At 46.5% G+C, this 13,873-nt stretch overlaps 2 protein-coding genes across 2 annotated transcripts; one reads left to right on the forward strand and one right to left on the reverse strand.

Annotated features, from left to right (window-relative positions):
* Positions 1-919: 919 nt before the first annotated feature.
* LOC136476645 (serine/threonine protein phosphatase 2A 57 kDa regulatory subunit B' theta isoform-like) lies at positions 920-4,854 on the forward strand. The gene is made up of 3 exons (XM_066474565.1): positions 920-1,309; positions 1,396-2,690; positions 3,880-4,854. The coding sequence occupies exons 2-3, from the start codon at positions 1,470-1,472 to the stop codon at positions 4,186-4,188; spliced, it is 1,530 nt and encodes a 509-aa protein (XP_066330662.1). The 5' UTR covers positions 920-1,309; positions 1,396-1,469; the 3' UTR covers positions 4,189-4,854.
* Positions 4,855-6,412: 1,558 nt separating this feature from the next.
* Positions 6,413-8,298, reverse strand: LOC136472473 (cytochrome P450 89A2-like). The gene has a single exon (XM_066470172.1). It carries the CDS (start codon positions 8,248-8,250, stop codon positions 6,640-6,642), a length of 1,611 nt encoding a protein of 536 aa, XP_066326269.1. The 5' UTR covers positions 8,251-8,298; the 3' UTR covers positions 6,413-6,639.
* Positions 8,299-13,873: the final 5,575 nt, after the last annotated feature.

Raw genomic sequence — 13,873 nt, forward strand, 5'->3', positions numbered from 1 at the left:
TCTCTTCGTAAAAAATCACCAAATCAAGGCATTTGTGTTCAACAAAATCTTGGCATCTTGTCATGTCAAAAAAAATATTACTCCCTCTATAAAAAAACAATAATGACGTTCTTGATATGGACCAAATTATTTTTTAAAAGTTTAACTATATTTATATATAAACAGTGTTAATAATTATGTCTCTAAATAAGTTTCTATAAAAACATATTATATGATTAAATTAATTTAATGATATGTTAAATGTCAATAGTTTTTATATAGGATTAGTCAAATTTAAAATTGTTTGACTGCTTGAATGTGAAGATTACATTCCTTTTACGACACTAGGAATACAATGATATACTCCCAGTATTAATGGTCTTTCTGGATCCTGTAACTAATAGGTAGCTGGTAAAAATTAGCTGAAGATCCATCTAGATCCTGAGCTAATAAGCTAGCTAATAATGTTTTAGCTGCAACCAAGCTAATAATTTGCTCACAGCTAAGAGTTAATAAACTAGCTAATGCCTTACTTAGCACCCAGCTAACAATTACGTAGCTATTTAGCTCGTTAGCTGGCTGGGTGGATCAAAAGGACCTAAGCATCTATATCGAACAAATCCTGGCAGATTAAACACATGTTTAAAAGACGTATAAACTCTGCTGTCACCTCGTCTCGACACTTTGATTGAGAAGATTTGCAACAATAAAAACAAAAGAAGAAGATACGAGCAACTATGCAGGAGAAAATGGAGAATAAATTTCGTGGCACCAATGAACGTGGAGGGGGGAATTCTTCAGCGCGGGGTGTGCATCGCAAAACACGTACGCCAAAGAATATTTACGGCCGACGGAGCCTATCCGTTTCTCACTCTCTCAAGACGAAATTTGGATTTGGTCCAAAAAGGACCTCGCCGTCGTCTTTAATTTCCTCGCCCGATTTGGCTCTCGCCCACCACCTACTGTGCCTCCCCCTCCCCATCGTCCCGTCTCCCCCCTCCCTCCACTGCGCCTGCACCGGCTGCCGGGAAGAGACCGCACCAGCGCCTACGCGTGTTCCACCCCAATCCCCGCAGCTTCCTGCACCAACAAATCCGCCCAATTCGCGGGCTCTCGCAGCGCCCCCGGGCCACTCCCGGCGGAAATTCGTGCCAAAGCCACAATTTTTTTCGCCCTTTTGCTTTCGCTCCCCCGCCCCCTTTTCCTTTTTGACTCCGCCGCGGTGTGCCCCTTTATTTCTGCGCCTGATCGTGTTTTCTCGTCGGAAGGCGCGATTTTTCGAGGGCGACGATCGCGGATTCGCCTCCGGAGGCGTCGATTTGGTCCCCAGGTGCGGGTTTCTCCCCCAATTTTGCTTGTGTTTGTGTGTGCGGGCAGATTTTCGTTTCGGTTTCTGACGGTGTTCTATTTGTTCAGGTGGCGAAGGGATTATGGATTTGGGGAGATTTCTTTAGCGCGGTTTTGATCGGGGACGCTTATTACAATCCGTCATGATTAAGCAAATCCTCGGCCGGCTTCCCAAGAAGGAGAAGCCGGCCAAGTCCGGCGAGAAGGAGCTGGCTGGAGCGGGCCCGTCGCTGCTCAGCCCGACGTCTGATGCGAGAACCACCACCAATTTGACCATGTCCAGCAGGCTCGTCAATCCCAGCAATTACGGCCCCACGGCCACAAATCCAGGCCAGAGCTACGCGGGCAGGGGCGCCGGCCTCGGTGCCAGCGGCGTCAGCAACGGGTTCGCGGCCTCGTCAGCAGGGTACGAGGCGCTGCCGAGCTTCAGGGACGTGCCGGCGTCCGAGAAGCCCGGCCTGTTCCTCAGGAAGCTGGCCATGTGCTGCGTGGTGTTTGACTTCGCGGACCCGACCAAGGACGTGCGGGAGAAGGAGGTCAAGAGGCAGACGCTGCTTGAGCTGGTGGATTACATCACCTCCGCCACGGGCAAGTTCCCGGAGCCCGTCGTGCAGGAGGTCATCAGGATGGTGTCTGTGAATCTGTTCAGGGTGCCGACCCCTGCCCCGAGAGAGAACAAGGTGCTCGAGTCATTCGATATGGAGGAGGAAGAGTCCGTCATGGACCCGGCGTGGCCGCACCTGCAGATTGTGTATGAGCTGTTCTTGAGGTTTATTCAGTCTCCAGAGACGGATGCAAAGCTGGCCAAGAGATACATTGACCACGGCTTCATTATCAGGCTTCTTGATCTCTTTGACTCAGAGGATCCTAGGGAGAGGGAGTACTTGAAGACGATTCTTCACAGGATATATGGCAAGTTCATGGTGCACCGTCCGTTCATCAGGAAGGCGATTAATAATATCTTCTACAGGTTTATATTTGAGACAGAGAAGCATAATGGTATTGCAGAGCTGTTAGAGATTTTGGGTAGTATAATTAATGGTTTTGCTTTGCCGCTCAAGGAAGAGCACAAATTGTTTTTGGTCCGAGCACTGATTCCGCTCCACAAACCAAAGTGTGTTGCCATGTACCATCAGCAACTGTCGTACTGTGTCACTCAGTTTGTTGAGAAGGATTGCAAGCTTGTTGATACTGTCATAAGGGGTTTACTCAAGTATTGGCCCATCACAAATAGCTCAAAGGAGGTGATGTTTTTGGGTGAGTTAGAGGAGGTGCTGGAAGCTACACAGCCAGCAGAGTTCCAGAGGTGTATGGTGCAACTTTTTCGTCAAATTGCCCACTGTTTAAGCAGTTCTCACTTTCAGGTAAGAAGTGATATAATATAGCAGACCGCCAATTATACCATAGAAATAGAATATGTGCTTGTTAATAGCTCATGGAAGTTCTCATCTTCAAATCATCATTGATTTCTGGCTTATTGCTTGGGACATGACTCTATCATTTATTCATTTATAAGTGCAAGTCAACTAAGCTGTAGCAAGCGATATGTGTAAAGTGCATACTATTCTGTTGATGTTGATACGTCAATAGTCATATTGACCTTGAGCCTTTTACTAGGTGCCACTTCCACATGATGGAATATTAGTAGTGTGGGAACTTTGTCCAGTGCCCATTTCTTTTCTTTTTTTTTTTACTCCAGAACCCAATAGTTATTTTTCTTCTAATCAAATTGTAATTGGACCGTTTGTTGTTCTATTTGTTCCGTGTAGAGTTAGTTCTAACTGGTATTTAAACCTTCCTTTGTACTTGTTTGAATTCGATACCATAATCACAGAATTAGTCTCTCTTCAAATATCTTGAGAATTGTACTTATGTGATTTGAAGAAGCTTGGGAATTGATTGATGAGAAAATAGTACTTTAAAAAATTGGTCCTGCTGAAAGAAGTCCAGTTTGCTATATGAAAACTAATCTTCTTGTCAAGTCATAATTCAATTTCATACCACTCTATCGCATCTCTGTAAGACTGTTAGTGTCAAACAATTTGCTTGACCTATTGAAAATGGTGACTTACATGCTTCTCATTTTTACTGTTCAGTAGCATTGTATGGTTTCCAAGTAGGCTGCCAAAACACAGAATAGTTACAAACTTAGTTTCATTCCAATATTATCTCAGTGCACCCAATTTGTTAGATTGATGAAACCGTATTGCTGTTATGGAGCATGCCAATTCACGTCTTCCTAATAAATGACTTTTCTTGCCTGAGTGAGGTAGTTGAGGAAATAAGTGGTTATGGCTAGTTTCCTTGTTTCAAGATTTTCCAGAAGGCATGAGCAGTTGATTCCTTGACCAATGACCACAGAAAATCATGTTCAACTCATGGAGCATTATTTCTCATGGTTGAGAACGACCATCTGTTCCATGGTCTTTTACCTGATGAAATATTCGGTGCTTTCCCAGAATCAGTCATAAAGCAAGAGTTGTCTTGTTGTGATTCCATCCAACTGTTTGCTACTGAAGCTAACATTATATAATTTCTTCTTTTGTTCCACAGGTGGCAGAGAGAGCTCTCTTTCTATGGAACAACGATCATATTGAGGGTTTGATCAAACAGAACAGTAAGGTTATACTGCCCATAATCTTTCCAGCGTTAGAACGAAATACAAAAGGCCACTGGAATCAGGCAGTTCAAAGCTTGAGTCTAAATGTTCGCAAAATATTCATGGACCATGACCCCACACTGTTTGAGGAGTGTCGCAAGAAGTTTGAGGAAGAGGAAGCACAAGAAGCTGGTGTGAGGTCAAAACGTGAGGCTAGATGGAAGCGCCTAGAAGAACTTGCCTCGTCAAAGTCTCCTCAGTGAAGTAGCACGTCTTCCTGAGGCTGTAGCTCATCAGCAGAGTTCCTCTAGCTATCTAGCCTTGCTGACTGCATATGAGCAGCTAGCTCTTTCTGGCAGGATCAAGTAAATGCTGATGTAAGTGCCCATGGATGGCTGCTTTCCTCGTGTTACTTGTTACTGAACATTTTACAGGCCGACATGTAAATACGAGGTACATGATGGGCTGTGAAGCTTCAACAGAACCTCGGGTTCTGTCTGTTGTGTGATCCACTGATGACAGTATCGGTTTCATCATCAGAGGACAAAGGAAAGGAGGTAAAATGGTCTTTTCTGGCTTTCGTGAGATGTTCACGCCACATCTTATTGTGTAGTCTGCAGGTCAGTGTCCTAATCCTAGGACGGTTAGGAGCACTTGAAAGACAAGCAAGAAGTCGTGCTCTTGCTTGCTGATGGTGATTTTGCTGAAATGTAATATTCTTTATGTATGAATACCAGTGCTCTTGTGATAATATGTAATCTGGGTAATGTAATCTGGGTGTACATGTCTTTTGCTTCCTTCGATGTATACAGAAATTTGGAATGAGGCGCTGGTTGCTGGCTGTTTTTATCAAAATTTGGTATCATGAACTGAATGTTGAGCTTACATCATGATAGGTTTGGGTTTCGTTTGGGTGAATTGTAATGATGTTGCCTAATAAAAATACAAATACAAGAGTAATATGTTTCCATTCTTAAGTTGCAATGGTTCTACACGTTTTATCACCATAACTTTTACCCATTAATATGCTCATCTCTTAACATAGTAACATACGCAGCCACTACTTCATGCCTAACTATTTCCAGAGCTCTAAGTGTACATACATCATGTGTCTGATATATGGCTAGATTGCACTCTTTCTTTGAAGTATGTCCAAATGTCAGACGGTATCTAAATTATTCTACTTCCAGATTGACGCTAAGGGTTCCACTCCTCGCTTTACTGAAAAAAATGTGTGTGCGCACTCATGAAGCATAACTCTGAAACGCCTCCAGAGTTGCATGATCTGGACAGTTGAAAATGAAACACTGGAGGAAACCAAATCGTCTGCAACTAGAGATTTAGGGGGTGTTTGAAAATTTTAGTCCCTGTCCCATCGGATGTTTGGACACATGCATGAAGTATTAAATATAGACGAAAAAAATAACTAATTGCACAGATTGTGGCTAATTTGCGAGACGAATTTTTTAAGCCTAATTAGTCCATGATTTGACAATGTTGTGCTACAGTAAATATGTGCTAATGGCGGATTAATTAGGCTTAATAAATTCGTCTCGTAAATTAGCCTCCATCTTATAATTAACTCATATTTAGTTCTCCTAAATAGCATCCGAACGTCCGATGTGACATGGACTAAAATTTAGTCCAGGAAACCAAACACCCCCTTAGTTCCCTCCTCTCACTGACTCATCTTCAGCTTCCAAATTCTTCCAAGAAGTTCAGTCCAGCTGGCAGCTGCACTACATACCTGAACCACGCATGATATGATCAACTGAACGTGAGACATTGGAAGAAACCAAGTCTTGTCCATTTCTCAAGTTCAACTGCCAAGGTTGGGTCCTGAACCTTGATGCTATTTGCTTTGCAATTACTACTGTTAGAGTCACTGAAGATGAGATGTCTGAGAAAACTGAACTCCTGAGACAGTAGCAGAAGACAAGGAAGATTTCAGTCCCCCGAGATTGGCTGTTCGTTTGGCTGTGGCTTGTCGTAAACGATCGTAAATTTTCAGCCGGAACAGTATTTTTCTCTCACACAAACCAGCCAGCAGTACTTCTTCACGAACCAGCAACGATACGAAACAGCCAACCGAACAGGCAATGTGCTTCAGAACGAGCTACCTCATCTGCTTGGTTTGCAGTGCTTCAAACTTATGGTGCTGCCCTTTTGTACACCAGCTCAGCCTGAAGATCCTGTGTTGGTCCGTTCTGTTATTCCCTGTCATGAGTTGTCCATATCCAGAGAAAAAAAAAGTTCAGAGAAGCAACTATGCTTTCTAACCTTGGCATGCCTTTTGCATTTCTGGTACCTCTGCTTACTGTAATCAGGTTAACTATAGATTTTTATCAACCTGATATATGTCCCAAAACGGTTTTGATGCTGAATAGAAAACATAATGTAACCTCAAGCTCCTCTGATCCCTATCACAATTTTAAAATGATAAATTAATATTTTCTTTGTTTCTTCATGAAATGTAAAGATCTTTTCTTTCTTCACCACTTGGAGAGGCATCCCAATAATATATCCTCTCTATATCTTCTATGTTTCCTACAACCTTTCTAAATCCCATTCTCTCTTTCTAATGGTTTTCCTTCTATCTCACCGACAGGTGGACCCCAGCTGTCATCTTCTTCATTCAAAATTGAGAAAAGAAACAAACACGCACACACAAAAATGCAGAAACAAGTTGGATGACCCGGCCGTGTCAGGTTGCCTCAGCAGCTGACGTTCCTTGTGCACCGGACGACGCTGGCACGGAGCGGCCGCCGCATCACGACGGACAACTCCTGCTTCTCGGCAAACTCCACCGGCTCGCCGGCCACCTGGAGCCACTCGAACTCGGCGACAAGGCTGGCCACGAAGAACTCCAGGTGCAGCAGCGCCAGCGCCATCCCGGGGCAGATCCGCCGCCCGGCGCCGAACGGCATCATGTTGATCTCCTTTGCCCCCGTGAGGTCGACGCCCGCGCCCTCGCCGCCGGGCAGGAACCGTTCCGGCCGGAACCGCCTCGCGTCCCTCCACACCGCCTCGTCGAGCCCCATCCCGGCCACCGTGAAGTTCACCGACGCGTGCCTCGGCACGCGGAAGCCTTCGAGCGTCGCGTAGCCGTCCTCGACGACGTCCGTCGCGGCGACGGCGTGCGGTAGCACGAAGTGGCCCGGTGGGTGGCGCCGGGGCCCCTCCAGCACGACGGCACCGAGGTACGGCATCCGCGGCAGGTCGTCCTCCTGGATGTGGACGACGCGCACGCCGGCGGCGACCCGGTGGATCTCGGCCCCGAGCCTCGCTTGGATCTCCGGCTGCGCCACGAGGTTCGCCATGATCCACTGCACCACGGCAGCCGTGGAGTCCGTGCCGGCGACCAGGAACTCGGAGCACAGGCTCACCATTTCGCCCTCCGTGAGGTTCCTGACGCTGCCGCCGTCTTCGGGGATGCGGAGGCCGAGGAGCGAGTCGACGTACGTGTCCACGGCAACAGCGCTGCTGTCGCCGGGGGTGGCGTCCCGCCGCGCGCGGCTCGCTCGTATCAGGGGGACGAACAGCTCCTCCTGCCGGCGCCGTAAGGACAGCATCCACTTCCACCGGCGCCGGAACAGGACCTTGGTGACCGCGGGGCAGACGCCGAAGACCTGGAATCCGATGGCCGACGTCACGAACTCCCTCTGCAGCGCCTCGACGGACGCGACGACGGCGTCGTCGTCGTCAGCGATCCCCTCGCCGAAGCACATCGCAACCAGCACGTTGAACATGGCCCGGTGCAGGAGCCCCTCGATGACGACGACCCCGTCGCGGTCCATCTGAGCCGCGACAGCGTCGGCGAGCCCCGCCGCGGCGCGGCGGCGCGCGCCAGCGTACCGGCTCAGGCGCGACGGGTGGAACGCTCCGCCCGTGAGGTTGCGCCGGAGCGCGCGCCAGAGCGGGCCGTACGTGCCGGAGGTGATGCTGTGCTGCCCGCCGCTGGAGAAGACCCGGGACGGGACGCTGGGCGGCGGCCGGTCCGCGAACGCCGCGCCGCGCCGCAGCGCGCGGTGCGCCACGGCGCGGTCGGCGATGAAGATGGCCGAGCGGGACGGGAACAGGTGGAGCGTGAACACCGGGCCGTACCGGGACCGGGCGGCGCGGATGACTCGCTCGATGGCAAAGTTGGTTCGGCCGAGGAAGAGGAGCGGGGTGACTAGCGACAGCAGCGGTGGTGGGCCGGGCGGAAGCAGAGGCAGCGGCGGCGGTTTTTTGGTGACCATCACCGCCGAACGGAGGGAGGAGAGGATGGGGATCGCAGCGAGGCAGACGGCTATGGTGAGGGAGTAGTAGAGCAAGTCTTCCATAGCTGCAACCTGCAATGCAAGATTCGGAACGGAGAAGATGAGCGGCTTCCGGCTGCATCATTTCGTTAAACTGCACTCTCTGCATGCATGTTACATACTGCAGTGTGTGCGATCTCAACATTCAACAATCTGCAGGATTTGTTTTACATGTGCACATGACACATGCATGTAAGCATGTTCCTTCTTTTCCACTAAAAACATATCGCACATGTTCGGCGAATACTTACTGATGACAAACGCAGTGTTGCCATCTCCAAGAGACATTTTACTAAAAACAAACCAGTTCTTCCATCTGCACCTTCCCTCGTAGAGCCCTTTTATAAGTTACTCACTCCGTTTCAAATTACGAGACATTTAGACTTTTCTATATAAATTGTTTTTTATTATATATCTAGACATAGTGTATATCAAAGTGCATATAAAGAACTATATATTTAAAAAAACTAAAATGTCTTGTAATTTAAAGCAGATAAAATAGTATTTATTGGTAGGACTTTACCTAAAAAAACTAGAAAAATCAAAGCTCAAACTTCTTCAGAAGCTCTTCCAAAGAGGGCCTGTACGAGGTTGCATTACTCTAAACTCAGATGCATAATTTACAGCCTGTTCGTTTGGTCATAAATGATCGTAAATTTATAGCCAGAACAGTATTTTTCTCTTACACCAAACCAGCCAGCAGTAATAATCCACGATCGTTTCAGCTCTAGCCGAACAGGCAGTTAGTTTTTAGGTACAATTATGAATAAGCCTCGAATATAACAAATCTAAAAAAAATAGTGTGGAAGCTTCTGCGTTGCAGCTACTGGTGTATTGTTTTGGGGACGATTCCTCCTCTTTTCTTCAAATGATAAGAGCGCGCGCCTGCCCAATTGGACGTGGCCTAGTTTTTATGATATTTTTCTTCTTTTTTTCTATCCATATTTCCCTCTATTTTTTTCTTCACATATATTTTTTTTGTTCAATCCACAGTTTCATTGTTGAGTATGATTCACTGCTAGAACAATATAAGAAGTGCAACAGAGCAAGAAAAATTCATTGCTAGAATTAGACCAAAGTATACTATGCAACAATAATTATTTTTCGCAATTGCAACAATTGAATATAATATAGAATAGTAGGATTAATTCAATAATTGAAACAACCAAAATATACCATAAAACAATGAGTTTTTCTACATAATATACCATGATGCACCAATAAGTTTTTCACTATAGATTGCAGTGACAATCCAAAGTATATCACAAAACAGTAATTTTTCATAGCTGAAAACAATTCAAAATATACCATAGAATAATGTATTTTCACAACGAACAATCAAATATGCTAAGGAGTATTCAAATTTTACCCTATGACCCGTGAACTATCCAAAGTGTACCACCTACTAGAACAATAAAAACATAACACAAAAAATCACTGCTAATTTTTTTTTAAAATATAAAATATGAAAAGTATATTTTCATCAATGGAGCAATCAATTACATGCTTATGTATATTCTGTTATAAGAAATAAATATCAATGATATGAATATATACGTACCTGAGAAAAACTATAAGCAAGAGGCTTAAAAGGAAAAACATGAAATAAAATAAAAAAATAAGAGAAATGCTTCTTCGCTTTATTGAGGTCAGATCTGGCTACGATGAAGGACTAGGGATAATCGTTCTGTTCGTTTGGGCTGATTTGGCTTATAAGCCATGGCTGAAAGTACTGTTGGCTGGTTTGATGTAAGAGAAAAATACTGTTCGTTGGCTAGCCATGGCTTATAAGCTAAATACAACCAAGCGAACAGGCTGAAGAAGTTTCAGATCAGTCTTCCTTATTCTTCGGTGGCAGAAAGGAGAAGGAATACACAAAAAAGAAGTTTCTCAACTCCGCCTACATGAATGTTGGGCGTCATTTGTTGGACATCTGTTCTCAGGCTTTTTGCCGAGTGTTTGCCTGTGCGGTCATCCATACTGCAAAGCGACGTACATGTTTGGTTTTAAGATTTGGAACTATTTACAGCGTGGGTACAATTTAGATGAAAATCGGTTTCGGGGTATTTGTGTAATCCAGAGTGCTGGTAACATGTTGATGTATCTAGCTATTATCTAATATAATTCTTCTTTTATCAAAAAAAAAGAAGAAGAAAAGAGAAAACAAAATAGGGAAATGAGCCGCATCGTCACAATTTGACGTATACTTACAGAAAAAAAATAGGACGTCCCACAATTTTGTTGGACTTGGAACCATTTTTTTTTGGAGAAACAGTAGTTGGGGGTCATGGATTATCCATATTCAGTTGGGCTCAAATTGATTAGTAATGTTGTTGGGCCTTCGTAGCTTGGTTAGTCTTTCTCGGTGTATTTTTGTTGGGCCTGTTGACCACTTCGCGCCTCCGACGACGTCGAGCGGCGCGTTCCTGAGGAAGTACCACGCCTGGGCCATGCCACGCGGCGCATAGTAGGCGTACATGTGTTCACTAGCCACCGACGCCCCCGCAAGCCTCGCGGCAGGCTGCCTCCATGGTCGGCGACGACGGTGAAGCTGAGGGAGAGAGCCACGAAAGTCGGGACGAGGAGAGACATTGTGATCATAGCTAGGCTCTCTGCGAAATGCTTTGTATATACAACTATTTGAGATGCATGTGGATTCTTTCATTGATACTATATTCATGTCATGAATGGTCTTAAAATGATCCCAACAGCCACATTCAGATGTTGGGTTCTACTGCAAGCAGAAGCACCCTTGAAGATAGTTGCATTTTTATACGAAATTTATTGCAGTTACTTCATAACAAATAGCCATTGCTGCCCGCGCTTCGCTGCGGGTGATTTGCTTGGTATAGGAAACCTCATATTGCTAATATGTTTTCTCATCGTATTAGTACTTAAGGCTGGTCAGGTTGGTTGTCATTACATGGTGCCTATTCTAGTGGAAAAAAGTATTTGATGGAGTTGGGTTCAAGCAACTAACGCACTTAGATTTGAAGTACAACATTGGATAACATTACATTATAGGCGAAAATAGGAAAACTAAAACACAAATACTTCCCCTAACGGGAGGGTTTACAAAAAGTGAATTAGGATTCATTCTTCTTAGGTGAATCTACAACACGCATCCAATAACTACGGATGACAACAACGACAAGAGGAGCATCCCAAGGCAACTAATCCACCTTGAAACCACGCAGCTTGATTCCTGTGCTCGGTGGATTCTTTTACTGTCCTGGATATGGATCTGCAACTTCTCGCGCTAATGGCTGAGTGAGAGGAACTAAGGGTTCTGCTTCTAACACTTCCGAAGGTGGAGGCGCTGGCGGTTCTACATCACCGGTTCTCCTTGTTTCAGTTGGGTGGATAGGGATCCCCTCCAAGATCGGGGCATCCCGCATTTCATCAACCAGCGCCCTCCGCTTGGCCCTAGTGAACAAATAGGCCTCACCCAGTTGATGAACATGCCGATCTTCGGCCTCCTTCAGAGCTTCTGACATTGCAGTCTCCCGGCTCTCAGCAGCTGCAGCACTGGCATGCGCTTTGGCGAGCTGCACCTAGAGCATCCGAGTGAAGATCTCGGCTTCTTCGACGCGCCGGAGGCACGCCCTCAGCTCCAAGGCTTGCCGGTCATACTGCTCATCCAGAGCAAGCATGTACGTGGTCAAGTGTACCACGGTAGGACTATCTTCTTGGGCATCACGCCCTTGCAAAGCCTCCATGCGAGCCATCCATGGCCGCCGATTCCTATCCAAGGGTGGAAAGAACCTCATGGGGGTACGGGCAACGGGCTCTTCATAGAGCTGGCAAAGATACCGCAAAGCTTTGCGGGCCACAACCTGGTAGGTGTCGGTGAAGCTAAATCCGGTTGCGGTCATACTCCAGGCTTCGGTGATGTCGGGGAACTCTTCACTCTTCCCAATGTAAATGGTAACCTCACACCGATCGATGCCATGTTTCTGATACTCACGGCCCTCATACTCGGGACGATATTTGACTCCGAGCTTTTGCAGGGTGGCGTGCAGGATTCTAGGAAAGGCCTCAACGTTTAGGCAGTAACTACTAACCCAGGTTCCTGCCATTTCTGGTCGTGGCTACAAAGAAGGCCCGAGTAAAAAGCTTGCTCAAAGAGAAAACCTAAGCGAGCTAAAGTGCGACGAGTGGTGGTACCAATGGCCAAGGCAGGCTTTGCTTATAAAGGCCGAGCGGTCTGTGGTCCTGGCGTGGTTCACTAGGGTTCTTGCGCGGGATCACTACGAACGAATCGACCAGATTTCGCCCGTTCGAGGCGAGTGACGTGTGGTGCCATTACTGAGTAGTACGACTGTAGGGCAAGGGTCCGACAAGAGTGCAGAAAAGGGGTACAAGGAGACATGGGTTACTATTGACGTGGTTCATGGGCGAGCGCGGAGCACAAGGCCACAGTGTAGACCTAACTATGTAACAAGCACAAGTAGGCCATGCAGACTACGGCACGCGTGACACCTATGGATGGCGTAGCTGCTAGTAATATGGGATAACAATGCACAAACAGGCCATGCATTAATGCACGTCCTACGCGTTTGAGGTGAGCGATGTCTGAGGCCATTAATGACTAATACGGCTGTAAGCCAAGGTTCCGACAAGAACTCAAAAAAGAGTGCTACCAGCTAAGCCAGGCTCTGCTTATAAAGGCAGAGCGGTCTGTGGTCTTGGCGCGGTTCACCAGGGTTCTTACGTGGGATCACTACGAACAAATTGACCAAATTTCACGCGTTCGAGGCGAGTGACGTGTGGTGCCATTACTGAGTAGTACGATTGCAGGGCAAGGGCCCGACAAGAGTGCAGAAAAGGGGTATGAGGGGACGTGGGTCACTACTGACGTTACTCAGTGTGAATGCGGACCACGAAGGTACAGTGCGAACCTAATTCTGTAACAAGCACGCATAGGCCATGCACACAACGACATGTGTGGCACCTAAGGATGGCGTGTCTACTAACAATACGGCACAATAATGCACGTACTACGTGGCTACACCTCAACTAACCACCTAGGTATGTAGTAGAATCTACAAGATTTTGTTCTTTGTGCCAGCGTGCTGGCACTTACTAGGCCTCATCATTGCATACATATAAGTATATAGTTCCATTGATGCACACGTTCGTGTGTTCACCTCTACGAAGTACAATGTACCGGCCATTAAGGACTAATACGGCTGCAAGGCAAGGTTCCGACAAGAGGGCAAAAAAAACCACGGGGAGACTTGGGTCATGGTAGGCGTAACCGCAAGCGACGCTAAGCACAAAGCCATTATGGTAGATGTAGTAATGGCGATCAACCCCAACCACCGACCATCCTGGGAGTAACGTGGCCATGCATGTGTCCTAAATCGTAGCAGTTTAAATGGTCCTGCATGGTCCTGCATATTACTTAGAAACTACCACAACGTCCCTACGAGTTCATATTACTTAGGTACTATTACAATAGTACAGCTTGGACGGTGAATCATTTTTATCTGATGGTAAGGAGGAGAGACATTAAATGTGTCCACCAACCCCAGCCACTGCTTCTCGCGCTTCGTTGCGGGTGATGTACTTGCGCTTCGTCGCGGGTGATGTACTTGTTGTAAGAGATTTGAAGTGTTTCAAGTAGAGAGAGAGTACAACTAAG

This window comes from Miscanthus floridulus, chromosome 8 (assembly GCF_019320115.1).
Source record: "Miscanthus floridulus cultivar M001 chromosome 8, ASM1932011v1, whole genome shotgun sequence".
NCBI classification, from domain to species: Eukaryota; Viridiplantae; Streptophyta; class Magnoliopsida; order Poales; family Poaceae; genus Miscanthus; species Miscanthus floridulus.

Excerpts from the sequence above, each read along its gene's own strand:
- LOC136472473 (XM_066470172.1), bottom strand. The coding sequence starts at position 8,250 with ATGGAAGACTTGCTCTACTACTCCCTCACCATAGCCGTCTGCCTCGCT.
- LOC136476645 (XM_066474565.1), top strand. The coding sequence starts at position 1,470 with ATGATTAAGCAAATCCTCGGCCGGCTTCCCAAGAAGGAGAAGCCGGCC. Across the intron at positions 2,691-3,879 it reads TAAGCAGTTCTCACTTTCAG|GTGGCAGAGAGAGCTCTCTT; the intron begins GTAAGAAGTGAT and ends TTTGTTCCACAG.